This window comes from Cygnus atratus, chromosome Z, assembly GCF_013377495.2.
Source record: "Cygnus atratus isolate AKBS03 ecotype Queensland, Australia chromosome Z, CAtr_DNAZoo_HiC_assembly, whole genome shotgun sequence".
NCBI lineage: Eukaryota > Metazoa > Chordata > Aves > Anseriformes > Anatidae > Cygnus > Cygnus atratus.
In genome coordinates, this window is record NC_066396.1 from 36,117,981 (window position 1) to 36,144,926 (window position 26,946).

Sequence of the window (26,946 nt, forward strand, 5' to 3'; positions counted from 1 at the left end):
TCATACTTGGAAAAATTTGCAGCAATTTCATACAGTGGCAAAGTTTTAGGTAAATTTTTTGAAGACTGTTGTCAGTGCTGTAGAAAAAGAGCGCAGTAATATTTTATATGATTGTGTGTAGCTTTAAATATTAGCAAGAAGGGATTCATATAGAATAAGCATATGCATTTTAATAAAATACTCTAGAAAAGCTTATGTGTGTATTACTTGTGGTGCTCTAACAGGGAAAGAAGAAGGAGTTCAAGAATTTTAAGTAGTTTTAATTGCATCTATGACATCTCCTTACTTTACAGTTTTACTATTGCAATAAAGGCCCTGACCTCCAAAGGTCCTGTTATCTTTTTACCCCATCTCACGCAACAGTTCAATGATACCAGTGGGATACTAATACAGTGGAGCACTGTCTCATCTAAGTTCATTCTGCCATGGGGCAACATTTTGTACATTTCTTTCCTTACAAGGCACGACTCTGCAAGCATGAATAATCTTTATTTTAGGCTGATGAGAAATCGATATGACATTAAATTTAATTCAGCTATAGATTTTTATACATGTTGACTAGTAGCTAAAATAGAGGGTGAAAAGTCAGACTCTTTGTACAAACTTTCCCAAAGCTTGGAGATATCCATGTCTTGTGTTTAGCTTGGAATGATTTCTAGTGATAAGGCATGAGCCAGAAAGGCCAAATAAAAACTTAGAAAGCTTGTGCTGAAAGGCACATCCATGCAATCCCTGTCTGTAAACCTTAACAGCCATATGCACATTGCTTCAGACTATCTAATCTGTTGACAGTGACCTTGAGTGGTGAACTTCCCCAGAAAATTGGTTTCAGTGCTTCACTATTAATAGCGTTTTTCTTTAATTTCTAGCTTTAAACACATATTCAATTTAGGTTCTGTTTATTAGATTTTTTAAAGGTATATAGTGACATTAAAAAAAAAAAAAAAAAAAAGGGGAGACAAAACATTCAGAATTCACCAAGACACAGTTAACAATCAACTTTGGTGCCAAGTTTTATAGCATCACTCAACTACATAACAATTTCAAATACACCAATATGTTGAAAAGTAAGGTGAATTACAGGATAATGCATCTTTTGGCCTCTCCTTCTGTAGCTAGAGAGACACAAGGTAGTATCCCATGGCTCACCATGCTGACAGATATTGGACTATCACCCATGTGTATTGACTGATAAATGGTCAGCGTGGAGTGTAGTTGCATGCTCATCTAAGTGTCAGAAATGGTGAGATTTTTTTTAGATACTGGATCAAATGCCAGCTGGTGTGAGACTGTGTGTGATGTTGCCAGCTCTTTTGCTGATTGTGAATTTGAGTAATTAGAACATGACCACCTATTGACACCTATTTGAGCCAGCAGTGTGCCCTGGCAGCCAGGAGGGCCAACCGTATCCTGGGGTGCATCAAGCACGGCATTGCTAGTCTGTCGAGGGAAGTGATCGTCCCGCTCTACTCTGCGCTGGTGCAGCCTCACCTCGAGCACTGTGTGCAGTTCTGGGCACCACAGTACAAAAAGGACGTTAAACTGTTGGAGAGTGTCCAGAGGAGGGCGACGAAGATGGTGAAGGGCCTAGAGGGGAAGACATATGGGGAGCGGCTGAGGTCACTGGGCCTGTTCAGCCTGGAGAAGAGGAGGCTGAGGTGGGATCTCTTTGCAGTCTACAACTTCCTCTCGAGGGGGAGTGGAGAGGCAGGTGACTTATTCTCCATAATCACCAGTGATAGGACCCGCGGGAATGGTGTCAAGCTGAGGCAGGGGAAGTTTAGGCTGGACATCAGGAAGAGGTTCTTCACCGAGAGGGTGGTTGCACACTGGAACAGGCTCCCCAGTGAAGTAGTCACTGCACCAAGCCTGTCTGAATTTAAGAAGCGATTGGACTGTGCACTTAGTCACATGGTCTAAACTTTTGGGCAGACCTGTGCGGTGCCAGGAGTTGGACTTGATGATCCTTATGGGTCCTTTCCAACTCGGTATATTCTATGATTCTATAATTCTGTTTGATACTGTTTATCTACCTAAGCATCTCATTTCTTTGTAGTGTCTTACTTTGCTGTAAATATTTTCGGAAGGCACATCAGGGCTTGTAAAAAATAATTTTAATTGTGTGCTTCCCCTTCTCTGAGCAGGCCTTCCCCTTGCCCTAATTCAGTAGAGCGGAGCTGGTTTGAGGGTGGGAATTGAGCTGAGGGAGCCAGGATAGGCTTTCTCTGAGACCCTACTCCTCAGTTTGTCAGGGAGAGAATGATGGGGAGAGGAGTGACAGCATGGAGTGGAGAGGGAGAATTTGTAAAGCAGGAGACCTCCAGAGAAATGATAAGCCAAGTGCTGAGAAGGCAGTACTGAGTTTGTGAGTGTATCTGCTAGAAGCTGAAATGCTGGAAGTCTCTTCAGACAAGATATGTTTATGTGATTTTCCTGCTTGCTCTGTGCTGGTGCAATAGCAACTGATTTCATGACTGCACATAGGTAGATGTCAGTAAGGACTCATCCTTCTACACTTCATCTGATGTTCTTCCTGAGCTTTCTTATGTCATCAAGTCACTGTCCCCCTTCTCCTCTACAGACAGGATAATTATTTGTAGCCAGCAGACCACACTTTGCCCCTAACACTGTCGTCTCTTCTTCATTATCATTCTTCAGGCAAAGAAAGCAATTCCCATCTATAAGCAACTGTTTTGTCCTCCTCAAAGTTTACTTTTGATTGGAAACTTAAAAGCAAAAGCAGAAATTTTCCACAAAATTTCTTGTATATTTTGAGGTCTTATGCTGCCTTGTAATTATAATGACTTTCTATTGAATAATTTTTTGTTATGAAATTGCAAACTATGAGTTATAAAGCTACATACATTTTTTGCACTGTCCTTCTACCTGTAATTTGTGATCATTCTCTAAATTGTGCTGCTAGGGCAGCAGATGCCGCAGTTTTATTCCGTCAGCGTCTAATGACTTCCATTGTTTATTTCTTCAGGATTTTCCAAAGGAAGCAGGTCTTAGAGTTTAATTTTGTCTGTATATGTCTGTCTGTCATTTGCCTTCCTCTTCCCTCAGTTATGTCTGAATTTATTGCTATTAACAGAATTTGACAGAGGTATAAAGTTATCACAAGGAACTTTACCCCTCTGTCAAATTTGGTTAATATTCACCAGGAAATTCAGTGGTAGTTTCCTGCATGTTTCACTGAAATAGATGGTTAGGTAGAAAACTGTCAGCCTACTAATTCCCCATCTGAAGGAACACTTTCTAAAAGAGTTTGGTCCACAAGAGAAATCAGAGAATCCACTTGGGCTTTCAACCTTAAAATCCAAATCCATGTTAAATTGGTCTTCATTGGTTCTGCTGGTCAAAGAATTACTTACAACCAGTTCAGCCACTTGGAGGGTAGATGGGATGGTTAAATCTGTGTTTGACCTGCTGCATCCCTACACAGAGTCAATTAAATATTATTTTTTGACAGAACTAATAGGAAATACTCCAGACCAGTAAGCAAGTATTGTAATCTCTGCTAAGACAAAGGTGTAAGGGGAGAAGTCCTTGCTGTCTTATGGCATTGTATATATTCTTCTCCTATTGCTGTCCATCTCTGAAGTGACCATTCAGTAGGCCTTAGAAACACATTATTTCTATTTCTATATTTCTATTTCTGTCTTTGATAAGACATTATCAAAGAGAGAAGCCACAGTATCTTTCTGTCTGACCTCCTGCACTGTAGCTGATTACACCAGCACAGCATTACAGTGGAGTCAGAAAGAACAGTGGTCATGACTTAAAAAGCGTGGGTTCTTCTGCATGTAATGAGATTGGTTTTATGGGTGGGGGGGGGTTGTTTAAAAGATTTCTGTCACTAACTCTTGAGAAATGCTTTTATATGTTAACACCATACCCAGCTTTTAACATATTGCCATAAATAACCCTCGTGCTAGCCATAAAAAGAAGGGGAAAAAAAAAAAGGCAAACAATAATATCTGGATGCCAGATGGCACCATCGTAGTGATGGGGCCACTTCAGTAAGAAACAAAAGGAAATTCCTGACATGCATCAGTTGGGGGGGGCAGAGCCCTCCGGGAACTGGATTTGGACAGAGAGGCCAGTGTGGCAGAGTTACCCAATATCTCTTTCTTACTTTTCAGAAGGTATATACATTTCCAAAGACATGGAATCTATGCCATTCTGGTTTTCACTGTTAAATAGTTTCCACAGTTATGTCTATACCAAATCCACAGGTTAATATGTAAATTTTAAACGCCTGCGAATGCTTTACTTCAAGAATTAAGTACATTATTTCTATTGCATTGCCAAAATAGTAGTGTTGTCACACAGATACTATCAAATGTTATGCTGTTGTTTGTCCTCCTTATCAGTGTTATATGACAAAGAGAAAGAAGCGAGTTTAAGGAAACTTCTCCATATTATGATCTAATTATGTACAATGAAACTATCCACATGGTCGGTCACAGAGATGAGCAGTGCAGCAGCCTAATATTAGTTAATGAGTTCTTACTATTCATTCAAGACACCTCTTTAGAGAATTACCACCGCTTAGAATAAATGTCTGATATCTGTAAAGGACAGAATCGGATATCTTTTCCTGGGTATTAAGACAGTGGTGAGCTTATGGAGGGCACCAATTATACAGAGTGATTTGACACAAAGTGGAAAGAAAAGACCATAATCAAACTAAACTGAAGAGAAACTATAGAGGGATAGATCGTAATCACTCCAATTGGAATTGAACCTATACAAGTGCCTCTGGTGCCATTACTCTTACAGACGGAGCCCTCAGATTTTATTGACAGATGGTCATTACCTCTGTTACACTTCTTGGAACAACAGCCCCAGTGCTGTGTGTGAGCATCCTGTGGTATTACCTACATGTTAAATCCCATGGAAAGGTGGCCTCTCCTGAAGAAGAAGGACAGGCTTGCATTTCAGTGCAAGACAAGGAGTCTGGAAGTCTGAGTTGAGTTACTAGTTCTGGCACAGAAGTCTACTAAGCCTTTGAACAAGCCAATGAGAACTTTATTTCACCAGTAGTATCTGGTTTTAGGAGATTTAAGAGATGGGTTTCAGTGCTTTTGAACACCCTGTCTTATTTGTATGTACGGTTCTCAGAATTTCAGCCTTTGCCTAAATAATGGATTTACCCAATGATGGATTTTAAAAAATGGCACTAAGTAATAAAAGCTGAGGGCAATATGTCATTTAAGTAGCAGTGGAAAAAAAAAATCTCAAAAGCATAAATGTTATCAGTTTCTATACCATCTTTCTTTTTCATGTGTCTGGAACTGAACCCACTGTGAACTGTGTGGAAGATCTCCCATTACTGAGCATTGAATCTGTCTTTGTGTTTCACTTCTGATTTTCTCAGTTACCTATATGTTACTTCATGGAGGGCAATATACAGCAATTCTTAGCCATGCCTCAGCTAGTCTACAGAAGCTGGGTTTTTTTTTGGTGCATTCCGTCTATATAATTTAAAAATAAGTTCTTTTAAATTACTAGGCAAATTGTTATCTAAAGAGGCATTCTCAAATGTAAACGTTAATAATACTGACAAATGCAAACGGTCGTTGCAAAACTGAACTTGGCAAGTGGCACCTACCAAGTGTTCACACATGCCTACAATTCTGTGAACAGCTGAAATTCATTTGTGCTTGCAGGTAACTTTTATGTGTACAGCCTGAATGCTGGACTGCAATGTGTTTCAAAAGTTGACCAATGCATTTGTATTAAGTGGTATATGTACAAACACCCATATGTTAGTTTTGCTGTTACATTAAAATGTATTTAAAAGTCTTACCCTACAAAAGCAATGAACTTAAACCTGCACTGTACCACACCTGAGTGAATCCTGTAGAAGTCCATTAATGTCAGTGGCATTACATTTCTTTTCCTCTGCTCATAGAGCACTGTGTAGCCCATTGTAGGCTTTTGTGCGCATGGTAAATCATGCAACAATCCATTTCTTTTAGCTAACATCAATGTTGTGCACAATGTGGAACATTAACAGCTATCAAACAAAAAAGAACATCCAAAAATGCAATTCATTGTTTAAGTCCAGAACTTGCTATTTTGCCAGCATGTTTCTGTAATGGGAAGTGGTTATTGGTCCATCACCATAAGTGCCTCCAGGTCAAGGAAACAAGCACAGGCATTTGTTTACAAGAGACATCAATTTCTAAATCTTTTTTTTTTTAATTGATAGTTTTCCACCTTTCATTCTAACCTGTCTCCTTTCAAGCTTGAGAAAACTGCTGCCTACACAGGTGCCCAGGGGAATGGTAGGCAGAGGTGCCCTTCTGCCATAGCACAGCTACAGCTGGGTGCCACAATGTAGGCAACACTCACGCAGTTGGGTAGCAGCAGGCATGGTTAGGTCAGTCATAACAGAGAAAGGTCGTGATGTTCCCTCCTTCCAGCTTTCACTTCACCTAGTGCTGCTCTCTCTAAAGTGGGAGCAAAAGACTTCTCTTTAAAATATTCAACAGAGCTCTCAGAATACACTCAATTCTGCATTTTTCTGTGAGGGAAAAAGTGTTATTTTTGCTGTGCAGAGGAATAAAAGATGATTTTTGATGCAATAGTAACATGCTAATCACTGGGAAGTCTGCTACGAGCCATAAAATATTCAAAGTAATCTGTTTGAGGCAAGAGTCATCTTTTTGTTTTTATTTGTGCAGCAATTAGCCCAGTTGGGCTTTGGCTGACAGCTACTACTGTAACAATACAGCAACTAGTCATTGTATTTGTCTTACTTATTATGGCTGTTATTACAGGGACTGGTATTAAAGTAGGATTTAATTAAACAATGTACAATGACATCTGAAGCACCTCCATCATTTCCTGTTTTCTAAAATATCTCCTTCTCTATAAACCTCCACCACTTTAGTTTTCAAAGAAGACACAGTTGTGAGCATACAGAAAAGCACAATAGTGCACAGTGGAAGATACGCTATATGCAGAACAAATAACTTTAAACCCATGGAATTGAATGCTTATTATTCACATACTCTTTATGTTCTGTGCTCACCATTTGGCAACATTTATCATTAATGACCACACAAAGACATCTCAAAGCCTTTGTAATTTCCTTTGTAATTAAATTAAGGATGATGGAAAATTCAGAACCAGTATATATATTTATACTGTACATTCACATCATATAAATGTTCAGTATATAATGACAACTCCTGTTTGGAGATTTTGTATTTTGTTTTTGTTGTTGTTTGTGTTTTTTTTTCTCCCACACTCCCCCCCCTTTTTTTTCCTGCGTTCACCTCTTGGTTCTACCAATTCACTCTGTGCTTCAGCAGCCAGCAGTTATATTTGAATAAAATTGCCTTTCAAATGTATTACTTAAAATGTAGAAATTGAGCCTGGAAAGCTGAATAAAATATAATTTCCTGAAGGTATTCCAATATTTGCATTATGAATTGCTGACAAGGGCAAAATAAAGTAATATGTGGCATTTGTAGGTCAAGTATCATTTCAAAAAGAATCCAGTATGCTTTATTAATGTTCTTACTTCTCTTTTGTTTCCTTTCTCTTTTGTTCCTGTGTTTGTATGGGTGATATACATCATGTGTAAATACTGAGTGTGTAAAGTGTCTCTGTTTTTCTAAATGAGTAATTTTAATGCCTGGCAAAATATTGTCCCTTTTGGTTTGGAATACAGCAGCCCTTCAACAAAGCAAAGTTACACAACAATTCTGAATGTTAAAAAATACAGGGAATAGGGCTTTTGATGAAGACATCCACAGTGACTTTTTTTGTAACCTGATTAAGATTTTTACATCTTAGTTTGTCATGCCAAGAAGCTTTATGTTCAAATTAATCAAAGTATCTAAATCACAGTGGCTGACATGGACTGTTTAATCTGTGACAGGAGGTTTTCTGCATCAAAATAGTATTATAATAATAGCACAGAGAAAATAATATGAGTGGCCCACCTGTACTGTTAAAAACTATAATCCCTTCAAAATGAGAAATCACCAAATCACAGAATTGTAGGGGTTGGAAGGGACCATGAGAGATCATTGGGTCCAATGCCCCTGCCAAAGCAGGTTCCCTAGAGCAGGCTGCCCAGGTAGGCGTCCAGATGAGCCTTGAATATCTCCAGAGAAGGAGACTCCACAACCTGCCTGGGCAGCCTGTTCCAGTGCTCCGTCACCCTCACCGTGAAGAAGTTCTTTCGCATGTTGGTGTAGAACTTCCTGTGCTCTATCTTGTGGCCATTGCCCCTTGTCCTGTCCCCACAAACCACTGAGAAGAGGTTGGCCAAATCCCTCTGTCTCCCACACCTCAGGTATTTATACACATTGATGAGATCCCCTCTCAGTCTTCTCTTCTCAAGGCTGAACAGACCCAAGTCTCTCAGCCTTTCTTCATAGGGAAGATGCTCCAGACCCTGTATAATCTTTGTGGCCCTCCACTGGACTCTAACGGTCTTTGAAACAAAACCAATCTTTGTCATTTGCAAGATAGAATGTCTTAGGGTAGAGAAATTGAATCACTTTTCATTGTTAGTTTCTCAAAGGTTTTCCTTCAGAAAGAAATCTTGCAGTTTTGAGAGCAGTATAAAGAACAGTTCCAAATGTTCCAATAATATATAAAATCCATTTATTTCCATTGTATTACTTCCCATGTATAGTGCTAGCAATGGATACGAGGGCTATAACAACATGTTATAAGCACCCACAAAAAGTGGGTAGAGAAATGCACAGTATCTGCTCTAAGAGACCAAGTTGTTCCAGTGAGGGATCCTGGTACGTACAGGCTGTGGGGGCACCAAGTTCCCCTCTTGGTTTTGGATTCAGGTTTTTCCTTAGTGAAGGGAAGGTCTTTTTGTCAACTAGAGAAAGGTAGTGGATTAAATAAACAAAAAAAAAAGTGCATACAAAAACTGTAAAGGATGATAATCACAAAACTAAATTTCCTTTTTCTCCCTATCAGGCTGTTTATAGGATTCTCAAGGTAAGAAATGAATTTCCAATAGCTTTAGGTAGACCTACTCTGTGGAACAAACAGATGTATGTATTGCCTTCTGCCCTGGAAGGCAATGCCATTCTTGAGGAAAATGGCACCAAAAGTATAGAATTCGGTCTGTTTTGCTTATTGTAAGGATAGCTGCAAAGTGTTTTGATTAACGTATATATAGAATTTCAGAGGCAAAAAACTGGAGTATATGTGGGTTCCTAATCAGAGAGACAAGAGTAACAGTCAGAGAAATCCAGAACAGAAATGGAACACCCTTTTAATAATGAGAAGGGAAATGAAATGCACTAGGAAAAATAATAATAATAGTAAAAAGCTAAAGAGATGGTGGGCTTTTATCTTTTCATGGCTTTGAATTAAGTCTTAAAGACAGTTTCTGCAGCACAGGTTCAATGGTTGACATTATTTTCCTCAGAACACTGTACCTAGTATATAACAGCCTATTTAGTAAGTTTTAATGACATAGCTGTGTTATCACCTAAGGCAAAGGTGCTTTAGGTTGAATCCTAGAAAAAAGTAGTTAGTGGTATTGTGATCCACATCAGGAGTTTCCAGGACTCCTTACATTGAGAGCTTTTAGGATAAGCATAGGTGCTCACAGCATTTGTCATCCTTTCTGGAGATGAGATACTCCAAAAGTTCTTGAGAGCCTTTCTACTGTTGCTGGTGAGTTGCCAGCTCAACTCCTACATCATGGTTTTTATGTGTATTTCATTATAGCATGATGATAAGGTGAAGCATTTATTTTTCATTAAACAGACTTTGGCTTGGACTGGCCTATGCTACTTTTGCTTGCCTGGTTGTTTATGGACATTGCTCACCTTGTGCTCACTCTTTCCCTCACAGGTTTATTCCTGAGGCTTGGTCCTCCTGTAGTGTCACCTGTGGAGTGGGCAGCCAGGTGCGGCTTGTGAAATGTCAAGTGCTCCTGTCTTTCTCTCAGTCTGTCGCTGACTTGCCCATTGATGAATGTGAAGGTCCAAAACCTGTGTCTCAGAGAGCCTGTTACAGTGGCCCTTGCAGTGGAGAGGCAACTGAATATACCCCAGAGGAAACCGACCTGCTCTATGGCAGCTTGCAGGAATTTGATGAGCTCTATGACTGGGAATATGAGGGCTTTACAGAGTGCTCAGAGTCCTGTGGAGGAGGTAAGTGCAAAATGTTTCTGTGTTGCACGTGCTTTCCCTCTTTAAGTGCATGCTTTTCAGTGAGAACACCCATGGACTTGTTCCTTTGATACATCTATTTGAAAAGGCTTGGATGAAAACTGTAAAATGCCCAAGTGCATGACATGTTTTACACAGGACTTTGAGGCTCCATGGTCTGGCTGTCACCAAGAATGATCAATATTTCATGTATTACTGTTTCCATGTATCTGCAGATCATTCAGAGTGCACTCACACAAAAATTGCTGAAGTGATCCTGTGATACAAGCAAGAATCATGTGTCATTTTTAGTTTTTATCTCTTGACTTGTGCTGTGCAAATATAGACGTGGAAACAAATGGTCCTCCCATAGCAGATGCATTTGATTATTGATATTCTAAGGGCTCAGCTGGTTCTGTAACTCCTACCACTAAGTGCCACTAGTTCTGATCTCACTGCTAAGAAAACATATGGTAAAAAAGTACTAATGGTGTAATTGCCTGAAGCTAGCAGACTTGATGCTTGGAGCTTCTCAGTGTTAATCAAGGTCACAGGATCCACATGTTAGGGGGTACTAATGTGCAGTTCTCTGATATTCATTTTTCCCATCATTTTGTCTAGCTAGTTCTGAAAAATAAGCTCTCTCCGTTATTTTTAAATTAAATCTTGATTTTGTTAGATGCTCTCTTTTTACATGAGAAGTTTCAGGCTACATATACATAAATACCGAATGAATACTCTAGCACTGGAAACCACTCAATAACTCATGAATGCTTAAGAGTTTGATCTGCACAGATTTACCAGTAATATGTTGCGAACTTAAAAACAACAGTAATAATTAATGGAAAATAATGCAAGAGGTTTCTAAGCTTACTATTATCTTGCTGATGGTAGACAGTGTTTAGAGCAGTTCACAAAGAGTTGTCATATCATTGCCTCTATTGCCTTGATTCCTACATAAAAAATCTGACACTAATGTATGCTAAGTGGTGATGAACACTGACTTTACAGGAGTATCTGTCACATATTGAGTCTACTAGTGAGCACTAATGATTTGTCACATTTGCGCTGTGAATACTGAAACCTGAATATCTTCTAGAAATGTCCTGTTGAAATGAAGTCATTTCTCTAAATACAGTGATTATGTGCATATTTTTCCAACATAGACTGAAATGACAGAGACATTTTGGTTTATAATTGTCAGCAAAAACCTTTAGGCAAGATTTCTTTTTGTCTGATGTCAGCTCCAAATTTTGCAGATTAGCAGATGCTAAGTCAGATACTTTTGCAGCCATAGGTGCAAGACAGGTCAAACTAATTTTATTGGTTTTGAAATCTCAAGAGAAGAAATTGGATAGATGCAGAAGTAACCTTTCACCTCCTAGAAGTAGCAACCAGAAGGAATTAGTTAGTCATTTAGTCTGCTGTTAGTGGCTGCATTTCCCAGAGCTGTCATCAAATATCATGTAACAATTATTCTATTCTGGTAGATATAAACATAGAAAATCTCATTTGATGGTATTTTGAAAGTTAACTTAAACTGCTTAGATTCATGTCCCACCCTTATACCGTTTTGTATTGCAATTTCCCTCTCAGAACTGATTTCTTTTTTTCAGAGAAAGCAATTTTAAAGAAAACAGCTTTTGTTCTGGTAATATTGTCCATAATAGTGCTTAGAATTCACTTACGTGACAAGCAAATTTCTTGAAGTTCATACACTTTTTTTTAATGGTCTCCATACTGTGGAGCTTCTGACAGACAGTAGCTCTTTATATCCTCTAAAGGTACAGTGATCCCTCTGTTGATTTAAAGTTTGTAACCAATCGCCTCATTGACCTATCAAAAACAGAGGATAGATGTTATCAATGTGCTGAAATGAATTCCATGTGAGATTCAAGGAGAAGCTGAAAAAAGTGATTTTGAGCACATTTGTTTGCTGCTAGAGCAAGCTAGATTTTTTTTTTAGTCATTGGCACATACTGTTGTAGCCAGCAATCTCTGTCATTACCAGATCTAGGAACAACGGACTAGCTAAGTTCAGGAGGAGCCTTTTTCTTCAATACCCAGGCCATCAGACAGGATTAATAGTCGTACTGGAATCTTTATAAGGTAAAAATTTGCAAGAATTTCTGAATGGTAATCACCATGAGCAGAGTAGAATGCTGGTAGAATAGACTAAAATTGTTGGAAATACAATCAGAGATAATTTAGGTGACAGGAGGAAGCATGGGTAATAGAATCATAGAATCAGAGTTGTAAGGGATCCACAAGGGTCGAGTTCAACTCCTGATGTGGTCCTAATGAGCACACTGTGGGGTTTGGGGACAGTTGTATAGTAAAAGCTGAAGAGCAGTAGTTTCAGAGCTTGACTCCATGAGCTTGATAAAGCCTTCCAACTCTGGATATTCTGTGATTCTATGATTCTATGAAATCATCTGGGTTGGGATGGAGAAATGGAGGAGAGGCTGAATTCAAGACCTCACAGACAATCAGAGTTGGATAGTCAGCTCTGAACCAGGCAATGCAAAAGCGCTGAGGTAATTGATAATCGTTGGTCAACAGCTCATTAGTGACACACTTCAGAGAGGAGAAATTGAAACTGTGGAAATAGACCTAGTTTACAAAATTCTGATCTGAAAAGCACATAACAGATGTGCTTAGCCTTATCCCTATCAAACAATGAAATTGTCAGTATGCAGAACTCAGTGGTTTCTTTCCACACAGTTAAGAGAAGTACTTTCCAACATTTCCCTTCCTCAGGGCTAGTGGTCCTTTTCCCCTGTGTTCATCGGTTTGGCCTTGGTATTTAGGCCTGCTCAAGTGATCAATGCAAAGTAGAGACCAGTAATTTCAACACAATGCCATGTCCCACCAGTTAGAGAACTGCTTCTGTTTTGCAGACAGGAGCAGTCTGTCCCAGGGGGGAGTCCATGTGCCTTGTTTTGCAACATACTCAACAGAAAAAACAATTGGGTTGGAAACATACTGAACAAGACAGGGCAGAGAACGTATTGTTTATGTATAAATGTGTTTTGGGAGATTACTTGAACAGAAAAATGGTTTGAAAGTATGTGGCCATCTTCTGAAGAATGAAACCCATAGCAATGTTGGCTGACTTAAGAGTCTTCAGTAATTTTGTTGTCGAAAAAATGTCCAAAGGTCCCAAAATGTCAAGTTTCTTTCTTCTTTTCAGCACCTGAGTACAGCAGGGATAATGCTTGGGGATAGGGTCACAGGCATGTCCTGAATAGGCTTGCACAAGCACATAGAAACCTATAAATTGTTCAGCATGCCACTTTGCTGTGGACCTCTCTTCAGCCTGTACTGAGAATGAGAGGAATGAATCTACGAATGATTTCAGGAGTGCAGAACCTATGATGAACTACAGTTCTTTGGTCCTGTAGAGCAATATGATGTCATTGTTTGCCTAATGACATGTGTTCTGGCGTTAGAAATAGCAAAAAGCATTGATGATTCTGTTACGCTGCTCTTGGAGCTGTTTGAGCTTCCCACTTTTTTTCTTCCCCCCTCCCCCCACTGGTATCTTCAAAAGATTGTAAGATATTTTGAAAAACTAATTGCTGATTTTGAAAAGATGATGCAATTGTGAGTTCAGCTAACCTTTTCCCAACTCAGGAAGTTGGGATGAATGTAAAGAGCATACTTCTATCTTGCTTGAACCACTGTGGATTAGATTTTTAGGGAATTTAGGCAAATAACTATCCACACAACCCCCGGGGAAGAAGTAAATCCAGCAGACGTCTTTCACTAAGTAGTCTTTCCTATAACATGTAGCGCTGCAATGGTTATTTTCTATCTTTCTAACCATGTGATCCAAAAAATTTTGATATGCCTATTTTACAGGAAAACTGAGACAGAGTAACTGGCGTGCATAAGAGTACAAATTTGGTATCAACAAGCATTTTCCAAGTTGTAGCCTAATCATCCAATCTTCCAACTTCTCTCTTAGTCCTCACAGCTACTCCTCTTCTGTACCAGTTCTCAGACACACCTGGCAGTTTTGCATCTCCAGTGCAGGTGTTAGTTTGGATATAGAAAAATAGCTGAGACCTGACCTTGTTTTGCTTTACTTTTGTACTTAGAGCAATCTTAGTTTCTTAAAATATAGCATGCCAACATCAAGGCTGTCTTTACACCCTAACCTGCCTGGCTGACAAATAAACAGCATGACTGCACTTACTATGAATGGAGGCATCACTGGAGAGCACTGTACATTTTTCTGCCCAGGCAAGGTAAGTAGTGAATGAACCTACAGACTTGTCAATGCTGTTGAGACACATAGTGGGAATGAGAGCAAGGACAAGCCCAGCATCCCATGCAGAGTTTTGATTAGACCATCTCCCTGTCGGCTGGGAAACCAGACACATAAGGTGCACTAGGCAATGTGTGACTGTTACAGGAAAATTACAAGAGTTACAATTGAAGGCTTGTTCCCAACAGAGGAGAGAAAAGGAATTGGGGGGCTGTCTCTGCCCTTGGATGTCCCTCTGGGTACTGGGAGCTGGCAGTGACCATGCATTTTTGTGTGCAGGTGTCCAGGAGGCTGTGGTGACCTGCCTGAACAAGCAAACCAGGGAGACTGCAGATGAAACATTGTGCATAATGAGCCGCCGTCCTCCACAGCTGCTGAAAGCCTGTAGCCTGGATCCCTGCCCCCCAAGGTATGCATCTTGTATCTTATCACCAGGAGTATATGTTTTCAGGACATAGGAGAGGTGTGATCGTCAGTGAAGATGGCAAACTAATCAGAAAGCTCTTCATGAAGCTGGGGCAAGCAGGATCCATCTGGCTAGGATGCTTAGATGCTAGGTCTGGAAATTTTAATCTGGAAAAATTACTGAAAAACTGGAGCTTGCAAGCACAACATGTAGATAAGAGCCTGAGATGCTCCCTAGGTTGTAGAACCAAGGGCTGGTTTGTCTGGGCTCATCAGATGTGTTTCAAACCCCTTGGGATTCCTTGTAGTGAATGTGAAGTGAGAAAAAGTGATGAAAGTGAGAAAAATTGCAAAATACAGTGCCTCAGAGAAGACAGTCCCCAGTGGCCCCCAAGGCTGCACAGTGCTGTTATTAGTGCAGGTGAGGATAGCCAGGTCAGGGGTCTTTGATCCTGTTTGGACCTCAGTAAGTGGATTTGAGGATTCCATGAGAAAAGTAAAACAGTTACACAAGTGTGAAATGACTGTAGCCTGGTATGTTGCCCAGAGCCATTTAAACAATGCTAGCAGTATGAAAAAAAAAAAAAAAAGTAATTTTAAATAAGCCATGACCCCAGACCAAATAGCCTTTCAGTCTGGAAGTGTGCCCTGCCTCACACATGCTCTTTCTCAGATTACAGGGGTTTACAGCCTCTTCAGGCCACAGTCGTCTTAACTGGGAAGTGCAAAGCAGTGGTGAAACCAAAGGGCAGATTTCAGACTGCTTGCATATTCAGTTCCTGCAGCCAGATATTTTATGGATTAGCTTAACTTTACCCAGAGTCATGTAAAGTTTAGAGAGACTTCTAAAACTTCCACTTTCACAGAAGGCTTGCAGAACCTGTTCCTCCCTGATCCCAGATTGCTTCCACAATCCTGACACTAAAAATAGCAATTCTTGGTCTGTGGAGATTCACATATGTACCTTCTACAACAGAAAATATCTGTCATGAGGTTCTTCTGGTTTATTTAAATAGACCTAGGCCTGTCAAGTCTTGAAGATTTACTGTATACATATTGTCTTTATTCCCAGCTGTACACAGGTGCATTTACTCTCATGTGGTAGTGCAGCAGATCTGAAAGAGACTTATTTATACTGTTGGACTGTTTAAAACATGCAATGTTGTCCAGGTGGTAGATTTTCCTCAGAGTGTGTATTGGTAGGTGTATGTATACTTTATATGACAGCAGGCTATTCAGAGGTATATCTTTGTGTGTATTAGTATTGTGTGTATTATTATTTGTGTGTATTATTATTTTGTTACACAGAGAAAGTTGATGTTAAAAATCAAATTTGGCCAGCATCCAAGAATGATAAAGACAAAAATAGTTGTTTGATTGGATAATAAGGATTTTGAGTATGACAAGCAGAGCCAAACAGGCTGACACATTTCACCAAAGCATTGCAAGACTTACTTATGTGAATATTACAACCCCAACTTTGTACAAGTGTCTATATTGCTGGTGCTAGAACAGAAATATGTTACTAATTTTTGAAAATAACTTTGTGGATGGAAGTCTCTCTGTAATTGACAGGCAACAGCATCACTGGAGCTGAGAGTGCATGGTGGGAGATTGACAGTCCGTCATTTCTGACACAGAAAATATTAGATGGTTTAAAAAAATTACATAGGGCAGTATTTATATGATTGCTGTTACAAAAGTTGTCTGAGAATTTTGATGAATACTTGCTGAATTAGTCTGTGTGTTAATCCATACCACTGTGGTAATCTTGCTGCCAGCATGGAGCTGTTTTAAAGCTGCCCTGGGTATGTAGTTTACCCCCAAAACTACAAGGTGATCAATGTAGATGAGGATTAGGACATGGAGCAGTAGTTGGGGGGGAGGGGAACGAGTGAAATGGGCATAGATTAAGAACCTTTCATCCACTCCTAGGGTTGCAATTGAGAAAAGGGGAAATAGCTCCCTTCCCGTTATACACAAATCCTGTCCTCTAGCCCCTTCAGTCTGGAGGAAATTGCCTGTCTACAGAGATTTAAGTGGCACAGGAGGAAGAACAGCATGTGTTCTGCAAAATGGTTCCTCTGGTAAGAGCAAGGAAGCTTAAAACTCAAGACTGCAGACAGCAAGCAGTCTGACTAATGGAAAAGGAGGCAAGAAGGGAAGTTGATGTGTCTCCCATATAGCTCCAGGCAGGCTGTGATAGGGTAGCCCTCATTTCCTGCAAGCTTATGAGGTGATACATATACTAGTGGCACTATATTAAATGCAAAGGTATATTAAAGTCATTAAAGTGATAGCATTGGGTATATAAAGATTATTGCTTTGTAAATATTAATTAAAACAATCTTAGGATTTTGAAATAGATTAATTGATAAGGAAAAAGATTTTAGGATTTTCTATGTTTTATGATTATTAAGAAGATGGTACAGGATTCTAATTCAAGAAATCTTGATCCAGGAATCAGATAGGTTAGAGTGAAATTCTGTTGTTATAAATGTTGAGGAAGGTTTTGCTTCTGACTGACAAGTCCAAAACTTGAGATGTAATACACTGTAGCTGTGAACTTAGATCCCTGTTACAGAAGTTCTCAAAATGTGATCTGTGAACCACTGATACTTCCCAGAGCTTTTGCTGACGGCTTATAGAAAAAGCTGGCTGGTCTCATAGTGTTGGCTTTTCTCTCTATTTTCCAGCTGCTAAAGTACATTAACAGAAGCTAAAAATATAAAAAACACTTTCCTAAAATGGCCTTGATGTGTAAGTGGCTGTTAGAGCATGTAGTTGTGGTGGGTAGAAGAGGCAGTATGTTGAAAAGGCAGCTGAGATGGTGACAAATGTCTCAGAAGACAAGGCAATGTTGTCCACACCATGAAAAAAAAAAGCTGAGAAATCTTGCCCAAGAGAATAAAAATTCCTTCCTGATATATTTAGAGAAATTACTCCAGTGACATTTCTTGAACCAGAACATCAGAACGTGCTTAGAATCTAATGTCTATGTCTAGAATTTAATACTGTTCAAGACCTTGTTTAGTTTAAGAGTGAGAACAGTTAAAAATTAGAACTTCCAATCTTAATGTTGCTTCTGCTGAAGGCACTTTTCATTACATGCAGCATTCTCCATAGCCTCTCAAAGTGTTAGTTGTGTATGCCTTTCAGTTGTGTATGCCTTTCCTGGTCAACAATTTCTTTAGTTAGTTTAATGCAGGTTAAAAAAAAAAAAAAAAAAAAAAAAGCATTGAACAACAGAATCTTGTCAGACTTTCTGAAGGGTCAGAATGCTCACACCTTGGGACAAATACCATAGGAGTAATCCATGAAGAGTAATTTCTTTCTCATTATGTTACATCATTCTTTTTGGACACTTAAGATAAATGATGCTAAGCAGATCTTCACTGTTGCTGTTCTTTTTGCTCCCTAATGAGAATAAAGGTGGGTAAACTAAAAGATTTCAATATGTGCTTAATGCTTCACTTTGAAACTAGTCTGTGGTATCAATGTCTTTTTTAATTCCTAATTATTCTGGTCTCTCCTGGAACAAAATATGGTAAAAACTAGAACATACTGGCAATATTTCAGATTTATGAAAACACTGAAATGTGATGGTGCTGGTATAGTACCTGAGAGAGCTTTATAATTTCCACTGAAATTCTAGCTTAGTATCTTAGCACATTCCTATTCCAAGTCCATTGAAGAGAGACAGAAAAACTAAACCACGGAAATCTGTCTTCAAATATTCACAGCTATATAGAGTCAGCAAAATCTCATGCTTTAAATTTTTATAGAAGTTTTTCAAAACCACAATGGGTTGCACACAAAAACTGGAAGATTTAATCCATATTCAAGCCCCAAAGCAGCTGAGTTTCCTGTGGTTTCAGACTTTGTTGAGAGGTTTTTGCTTATGACTTCAAGAACAATGGCAGAAAAAGAGCCCAGTCCCTTTTCTCCTGGAAAACAGTATTACAAAATGTCCCATTGGACATTGAACTGAAAAATAGTGAAGAACTTTGGAACTGGTTCCTAAGTTGGAAGCTAATAACTGATTTTCAGCACAATAGATACAGAGTAAAATTTCATATTAATTAATTGGAATAGACTTGTTTGCTTTTTCTAGAGTAAAATTTCATATTAATTAATTGGAATAGACTTGTTTGCTTTTTCTATAAAAAGGATATAGTCTGTTTTAATATACTGGGAGACCCAGCATGGTTTCTCACAGAAAGAGAGGAATGAAGACTATGACTATTTCAATTCAGTCATAGAATCATAGAAACTTAGAATGGTTTGGGTTGGAAGGGACCTTAAAGACCATACAGTTCCAACCCCCCTGTCATGGGCTAGGGACATTTTCCACTAGACCAGGTTGCTCAAAGCACCATCCAACCTGGCCTTGAACAATTCCAGGGATGGGGCGTCCACAGCTTCTCTGGGCAACCAGTTCCAGTGTCTCACCACTCTCATAGTGAAGTCACTTAATTTGTGTCAAATAAGCTATATCGATTCCAGAATTATATAGCAGTACTTGAGCAGAGCAGTCTTCCCAGAATTAAATACAGAATAGATGTTCAATGTCTAGAAGTTTCTTCTCTCAGCTCTAAAATGAAAGGGCAGATCACTCAGTTTCACTAATTGCTATGTTTCCATTCTAAATTACTCCAAAAAGAGCCAGAGGGGAAAAATAAATAAAATAAAATAAAATAAAAATTAAAAATGTAATGTTGGTTTTACTGTTTTCAACAACAAAATGACTCAAGTCCAAAGAGTCTCTTTTCCTCAGCATCCACTATCCAAAATACAGAGGCAGTTATCATTTAATCAGATATAATTGCTCTTGTTTATAACAGCAGCAGCATGAGCAGCTCTTGGTAAGCCAAAAAGATCTACCAAAGGGGGGAATGAAAATGCTGTAACTGTGTTATTAATTATAACTGCTCAATAGCTTGGTCAATGCGTGTTGAAAGGATTTAGTAAACATGTATGGAGGATTGAGGAGAGAAGCAAAGCAATGAAAGCCAGATGGCTGAAAATGGAGGAAATTCCAGGCAATTTCTACAGCTTTGTTCTTGCATATTTTCAAATCTGAACTTTTATTCCTTTGCAACAAAGAACAGCTGAATGCTATAGAACCGATAAACAGTGAAGAAAAAGCAGACGGTTCTAGGAATAGCACAAGATTTCACCCCAGCACTCTCCCTCAACTTCTTCAAGTCTTTGTATTTAGCAAGAGAAGACTGGTAAACATCTGAGTGGTTCTGATACCTGCCTGATGGATCAAAATAACTTAGGTTGTGCTCTAGCTCATTGCATGTTATCTTCTTTATCTTTTATTCTTTTTTTCCCTTGCATCTGCTTTTCTTGTGTGCTTAAGTAATAAATTACTAGTATTTCCCATCTGCAGTATTTCCCATCTGCTTTGTTCTATTTTGTTTCTCAGATGAAGTCAAACTATAAAGGAGAAAAAAATCAACATATTTTCTGGGCATTCAGGGATGGGAAGCATCAGGTTGCTGGTAGGTCAGATGTAGTGCAATCTGTGCTCCCATCTACAACCTGAAATGAATTCAATACGTGTAGAAGGGCTGAAGTATTCTCTAATCCATTAAAGGTGACTTCTGTACATGGGAGTGTCATGGGTGGAAATGATATGCACTTCACTTGCGAGAGAGAAGCAGCAATGCATTTTGCTGATATAATATAGTGATCTAACAAAGCTTAATCATAAATAAAACAGCAACTCAACACGATTCAGGATGTCGATATACACTTGGATATCTACTGCATTGAGGACAGGGTCAGACGAACTGTCAGGAGATCCTTCCCTTGAGTCACAAGATTTGGAATTGACACCCTTGTGTTCTAAACTCCTTCTCAGAGAGCAGCCCAGGTGCACCTGGATCCAAACATAGTCCCAAACTTGGTGAACAGTTTATGTCTAAAGGTTGAGGAAATCCTCCCATTGAGTCATGAGGTACAGAGTGCACCCCCATCCTTTCTAAACTCCTTGAACTGAAGAAGTAAGGAGTCTAGGTGCATCTAAGGCTTTTGACACCGTTTCCCACAGCATTCTCCTGAAGAAACTGGCTGCTCATGGCTTGGACTGGCATATGATTCATTGGGTTAAAAATTGGCTGGGTAGCTGGGCCCAAAGAGTTGTGGTGAACGGATTTAAATCCAGTAGGAGGCTGGTTACTAGTGGTGTCCCCCAGGGCTCAGTACCGGGGCCAGTTTTCTTTAATATCTTTATCGATGTTCTGGATGAGGGGATCGAGTGCACCCTCAGTAAGTTTGCAGACGACACCAAGTTAGGTGTGTGTGTCGATCTGCTTGAGGGTAGGAAGGCTCTGCAGGAGGATCTGGATAGGCTGGAGCGATGGGCTGGGGCCAGCTGTATGAAGTTCAACAAGGCCAAGTGCCGGGTCCTGCACCTGGGGCACAACAACCCCAAGCAGCGCTACAGGCTGGGAGATGCGTGGTTGGAAAGCTGCCTGGCAGAGAAGGACCTGGGAGTATTGGTTGATAGTCAGATGAATATGAGCCAGCAGTGTGCTCAGGTGGCCAAGAAGCCCAACAAAATCCTGGCTTGTATCAGAAATAACATGGCCAGCAGGGCTAGGGAAGTGATTGTCCCCCTTTACTACGCTCTGGTGAGGCCACACCTCGAGTACTGTGTTCAGTTCTGGGCCCCTCGCTACAGGAAGGACATGGAGGTGCTGGAGCATGTCCAGAGAAGGGCAACAAAGCTGGTGAGGGGTCTGGAGAACAAGTCTTATGAGGAATGGCTGAGGGAGCTGGGGTTGTTTAACCTGGAGAAGAGGAGGCTCAGGGGCGACCTTACAGCACTCTGCAGGTACCTTAAAGGAGTCTGTAGCGAGGTGGGGGTTGGTCTCCCACGTATCTGGTGACAGGACGAGGGGGAATGGGCTAAAGTTGTGCCAGGGGAGGTTTAGGTTGGATATTAGGAAGAACTTTACTGAAAGGGTTGTTAGACATTGGAATGGGCTGCCCAGGGAAGTGATTGAGTCACCATCCCTGGAGATTTTTAAAAGACGTTTAGATGTAGAGCTTAGTGATATGGTTTAGTGGAGGACTTGTTAGTGTTAGGTCAGAGGTTGGACTAGGTGATCTTGGAGGCCTCTTCCTACCTAAATGATTCTGTGATTCTGAATCCTCTCCTTGTCCCAGACTTGTTCAATGTTTTTTTCAGTCTTTAACAGACTCCAGCCTTTTTTTCCAGTGGAGTATGTTTAAGTCTATTCTGAACCAAAGTGCATTGAGAATGTCTTTCACAGCCTCTTAAGAAGTAGTCCAGAAAGCCTCTTAGGATCTGCAGTCCACAACTTGAACCATTGGCAAAGTAGGTTGAAGGATCAGATATTATAAGTAATGGGATACCAGACTGGACAGATTCACCCCTATTTGAAGATGTAAGATCAAGAAACAGCTTAAACAAGAGTCAGTGTGAGAATCAAAATCACACTTTTTGTTTAGGTTTTCTTTACTAAAGACAGTGCTGTACAAAGACATCTAAACAGGCTGCCGTCCTGAGGTATCACTCTGTTATGCTATATTTGCATTACCTGTACACCTACTACAGCTACACTACTGCAATACTTCCCCAGATTTAAAAGGTATTAATGTGACCTAAAAGCATTTCTTTTTCTCTCCCTCCTGTTTTTAATCTCTCACTTGATACTCTTTTCAGTTGTTAAGAGATTGTCCAAGATGTGCCTGACAGCCCACTCTTCCCTGTTCTTGCTGGATGTGTTGACAATGGTGAAGTAACTGCATATTCCTTGGTATCTCTTTCTCAACAGCAGTTGCAATGGAGTCACCAAGCGGATCCATAGGGAGTGCTCCTTTTCAGCACCTCTTCAGCACATTTAAACATGAAGATCGGGGCAGCTTTCAGGTTGCTATGGGGCAGCTTTCAGGTTGCTAGGATCAGTGGTTAGCTCTGGAGTCTCCATCTCAGTCACCGTCTTTAAATCCAGTTTAAAGTTTCAGGCCATTTTTCCTCAGCTATTTAATTTTCTAATAATATAAGAGTCCATTCATTAGACAGGATTTCATTCATAGACGTTTTCCTCCATTTTAGCTCATAAAACATTACAGTGCAACTGTAAATACATTTTTAGTAACATACCATATTTTCTTCTTACTTCAGACAATTATAGACCACACTTCTTATTTAGTGTCCTACATAGCTATGTAGATGATTTTCCTCTACACAAAGCTTGGGGTTATGGGTTTGCCAAGCTGGTACATCCTTAAGTTGAAACAGAATTTGATGATGGCCTACCACAGGATTTTCATAGCCTGGTTTGTGATAACCATGAGCTTAAAGCTGTGGTAGGGACTGAGTTCTACTGTGGACTGTTTTTCCTCCTTTTTTTTTTCCTGACACTTAGTTTTCTGATTGTAGTCACATTAATGCAGTCCACTTCTCTGCAACTTTCTCTTCTCTAATATGTGTATAAACTAAAACTTAATATTTGCTACCACTTGATTTTTTTCAATATTTTGAACAAATATGCTCTTACTTCTGCATTTCAGATATTAATTTCTAATTCTTAGCTTGTTCTGTATGTATTCTTAGTTTTCTTGAGAGTATTAATTCACTGCCTCAATGGCAGGATTTCACTCTAGAGAGAAAGTTTTCCCAAGAATAATGATAAAGAGCATGCCTTTGTTCTTGAGCCAAATTCAGTGATAGGTCAAAAGTTTTGTGGCAAGATTAATTTCTTCACAGTAGCATTATCCTGTGAGATTAGCTACAGGGGCTTATAAATGGATTGTTTTACTATGCATCATCACTTTCTTTTAAAAAAGGGGGAAAAGAAAACAACCATTATATCTTCCATTTACAGTACTGTTGAAGTAACTTATTGTATCAGTTTAAAAGGAATGCCCAATACTTTTTAACTAATAAATATTGAATGATGAGAAGATGAGGTGTATAAAAGAAGCATAAAAATGTGGCCTTAACAGCTGAAAATGTACTGTACAATTCTGTACAATACTTACACATCAGTAAAGATTCATACTTGAAATAAATTGAGGAGGTGTTTTCATTTACAGTTTGATTTGGAGTGAATTAACTACCTATAGAAGGAGTGAGACAGATTAAACAAAGTGTGCTGAATCTGCCAAGTAGGTCTGTCATATCTGCAGTAGCAGAGTAAGCTGTTCTATTTCTGACCATTAAAATTTCCATCTTCAATTAAGTGATCCATTCCTGATAACTTCCTAGTCTCTCTGCTAACGTTGTGAAGCATCCAAAATCTCACTGACAGAGGAGTTTGTGGTGTGCAATTACTTATTAGAAATGTAGCTAAGCTGACTTATTTCACAATGTCACCAGCTGTTTGTAGAGCTTACTCATTCACAGCCCTGGGAACAATTTGAAGCACTTATAGAGAGGTGAATGGCAATGTATGTAATTACTACCCAGCTTATCCACAGATTTGTATTGTTTTAACTATATTGGACAGAGGATTCGTTTTTGTTTTTAATTTAATGAGAATCATAGAATCATGGAATCATTTAGGTTGGAAAAGACATCTAAGATCATTAAGTCCAACCATTAACCTAGCACTGCCAAGTCTACCACAAGACCATGTCCTTAAGCTCTACATCTACAAATCTTCTGAAGACCTCCGGGGATGGTGACTCAACTACTTCACTGGGCAGCCTGTTCCAACGCCGCACAACCCTTTCAGAGAAGAAATTTTTCCTAATACCCAACTTAAACCTCCCCTGGTGCAACTTGAGGCTATTTCCTCTTGTTCTATCACTTGTTGCATAAGAGAATGTACAGACCCCCACCCCACTACAACCTGCTACAACCATTTATAGTAGTCACAGTGTCACAGCTCCTGATCTAAACGAAGTTGTTCTTATATGTCAGACAAGTTTATTCCTCTTCCAATGAGGAAGCGGACTGTACTGTCTAAAGCTAAGATTTTCTCCAAGATCTAAGAAACAGTTTCTCATTCAGAGAAAGTTAGGGGAGAAGTGTATTAAACTGCCATTCTATAGACCCTGCATTGTGCCCACAGATCAGTATTGATACAGGTATTTGAGTCGAGATACAAAGTGTTTTATTAGAAATTTGCTTTTATACATAGTAACCTCTCTGACACCATCATTTTAAATATAACTATAACCTTTCCTTTCATGTATTTTTGGGTTAGACTCAAATCTTGGTAGATTCTCCCATGAATCTAAAAACTTAACTATGTCTGTTTCATTTCGTTGTCAAATGAGTTTAGAACATTCTCACTCTGCATGAGGAGCTCCATTTTTTATTGCAGAAAAATGAGTAAGTTACTAAATAGATTATCAGTACAAGCATCAGGGTCTCAAAGGGGAAGTTAAAGAAACAATATTGGGTCTGGATGTGCCCTTGGAACAAGATTCTTGCATTGCCTAACTGTTGCAAAAACTGGGTGTTGCAAAAAGAACCGCAAAGAAAAAGAACACTCAAACATAAGCAGGCATTGGGAGTTTCTCAAGTTCAGCCACAGTACCATAAGTATATACATACATTCTCCTCCTGCTGAGAGAGAATGAGAGAGAGAGAGAGAGAGAGAGAGAGAGAGAGAGATGCATGCCTGATTTTGAAAGACAGCCTGTTTGTACCTTTTGCACTGGCGGAATAGTTCAAGAACAGTTCATCCTAACAAAAATATTATCCCTGTAATACTGCCAGCCAGGTCAGCAAGAAGCTCATGTTATCTGCTGTTTCTGTGGCAGTACTGCTTACAAAACTTGGACTTGTTGAGAATTACTTAAGCCCACTCACTGTTGTCTGAACACTGCCTCATTCATGAATCTGCTTTCTTTGTCCATTCAGTCTAGTGACATCTCCTTCTCTTCTTTCCTGGACTGATCATTTCAGGAAAGGAATCTTTGGACTTGAGGAAAGTCCTATTGCTCAGTGGAACAAAACCATATGCTCATGAATGTTGATCTTACAGATAGGCAAGTCAGGTTTCTTGTATATTCTTTCCAAGCCATTTACATGTATTTCCAACAATCTCATTTTTAAAATGCTTCATTTTAGATATATTACAGATTACAAATGATCAGTTCATTGCCCATCCTTCTCACCTGCTGAGCTTTTTCTTTCTTTGTCTTCTGGTATCTGCAAGCTTGTTGATTTCTTCTTCAAGAACAGCTGTTTTTTAACATTTTCCATATGGCATAAACTTAGGCCTATGAAAAGGTGTTGGTTTACAAGACGGAGTCAAGCATGGAGTGCACCATTGTGAACAGAGACAGGGAGCCTTGGACATAAAGCAGCTCTGGTCTGGGTAGCAGGGTTTGAACTTAAACTCTCCCTCTACTTCTTCAGAGAAGAAGTGTGTGAGAGTACTTCGTAAACTGGTAGGCACAATATATTTGACAAATTAGTGGTTCTTGTGTTTTTGCATTACTTTGGTGTAGGTTTAGGGCAAGGGTTATTATCCTGCTCCACTGTAGTTTCCAAAATACGTGTTCCACCCTGCAGTCCTCATTCATGGCCTGCCATCTGCCATTACAACAAGTGCAATTTGTGCACTTTCTGTCTTATTCCTCAAACCTTCCTGTATTACCTCTTAACTAGACTTCCACCTTTACACTACATACTCTGCTTCACAACTGTTTACTATCTTCATTTTTGAAAGGGGTTACAGAAGACTTAGTTTCAATGTATTACACATGAAGCACTGAACAACATCCTTGTAAGAAGTTGATGCTTTGAGCATTAGCCCAAGTCTAAACTTGAGCCAAAAAACAACTCATTTGTTTATCATGCCTAGTCTGGTCTGTGTACCTATATCAAACACAGCCATTGCTACCATTTATCTCAGTGTCTCAATTATCACACAACGTAAAATTCTTCTGTGAGATACATTTCTGTATTCAGTATGCCTGCTAATCTCTCAAAACAGTTCTCTGCCAAACAGATTCACTTACCTGAAGTTGCCATTCATGTTGCCCCATATGCATTCTGCATCTGCTGTAGTCCCTCGAAAGACCCACTGGACAACCTCCAAATGTTGGCATAAAAACACAAACCCTCTTTTCTGACCTGATCTAATGGTTGATGAAATCTGCCTTCAGTTCAAG

At 39.5% G+C, this 26,946-nt stretch overlaps 2 protein-coding genes across 3 annotated transcripts in view; one reads left to right on the forward strand and one right to left on the reverse strand.

Moving 5' to 3' along the window:
* LOC118253760 (ADAMTS-like protein 1) overlaps window positions 1-26,946 on the forward strand; it is a 419,478-nt gene that overhangs the window by 383,638 nt on the left and 8,894 nt on the right. For both annotated transcript variants that reach the window (XM_050716258.1, XM_050716257.1), the window contains 2 exons: window positions 9,856-10,157; window positions 14,707-14,836. In XM_050716258.1, coding sequence (XP_050572215.1) covers window positions 9,856-10,157; window positions 14,707-14,836 — 432 coding nt within the window. The remainder of the gene's footprint in view (window positions 1-9,855; window positions 10,158-14,706; window positions 14,837-26,946) is intronic.
* Window positions 1-26,946, reverse strand: part of HAUS6 (HAUS augmin like complex subunit 6) — a 223,635-nt gene that overhangs the window by 64,754 nt on the left and 131,935 nt on the right. The window lies entirely within an intron of this gene.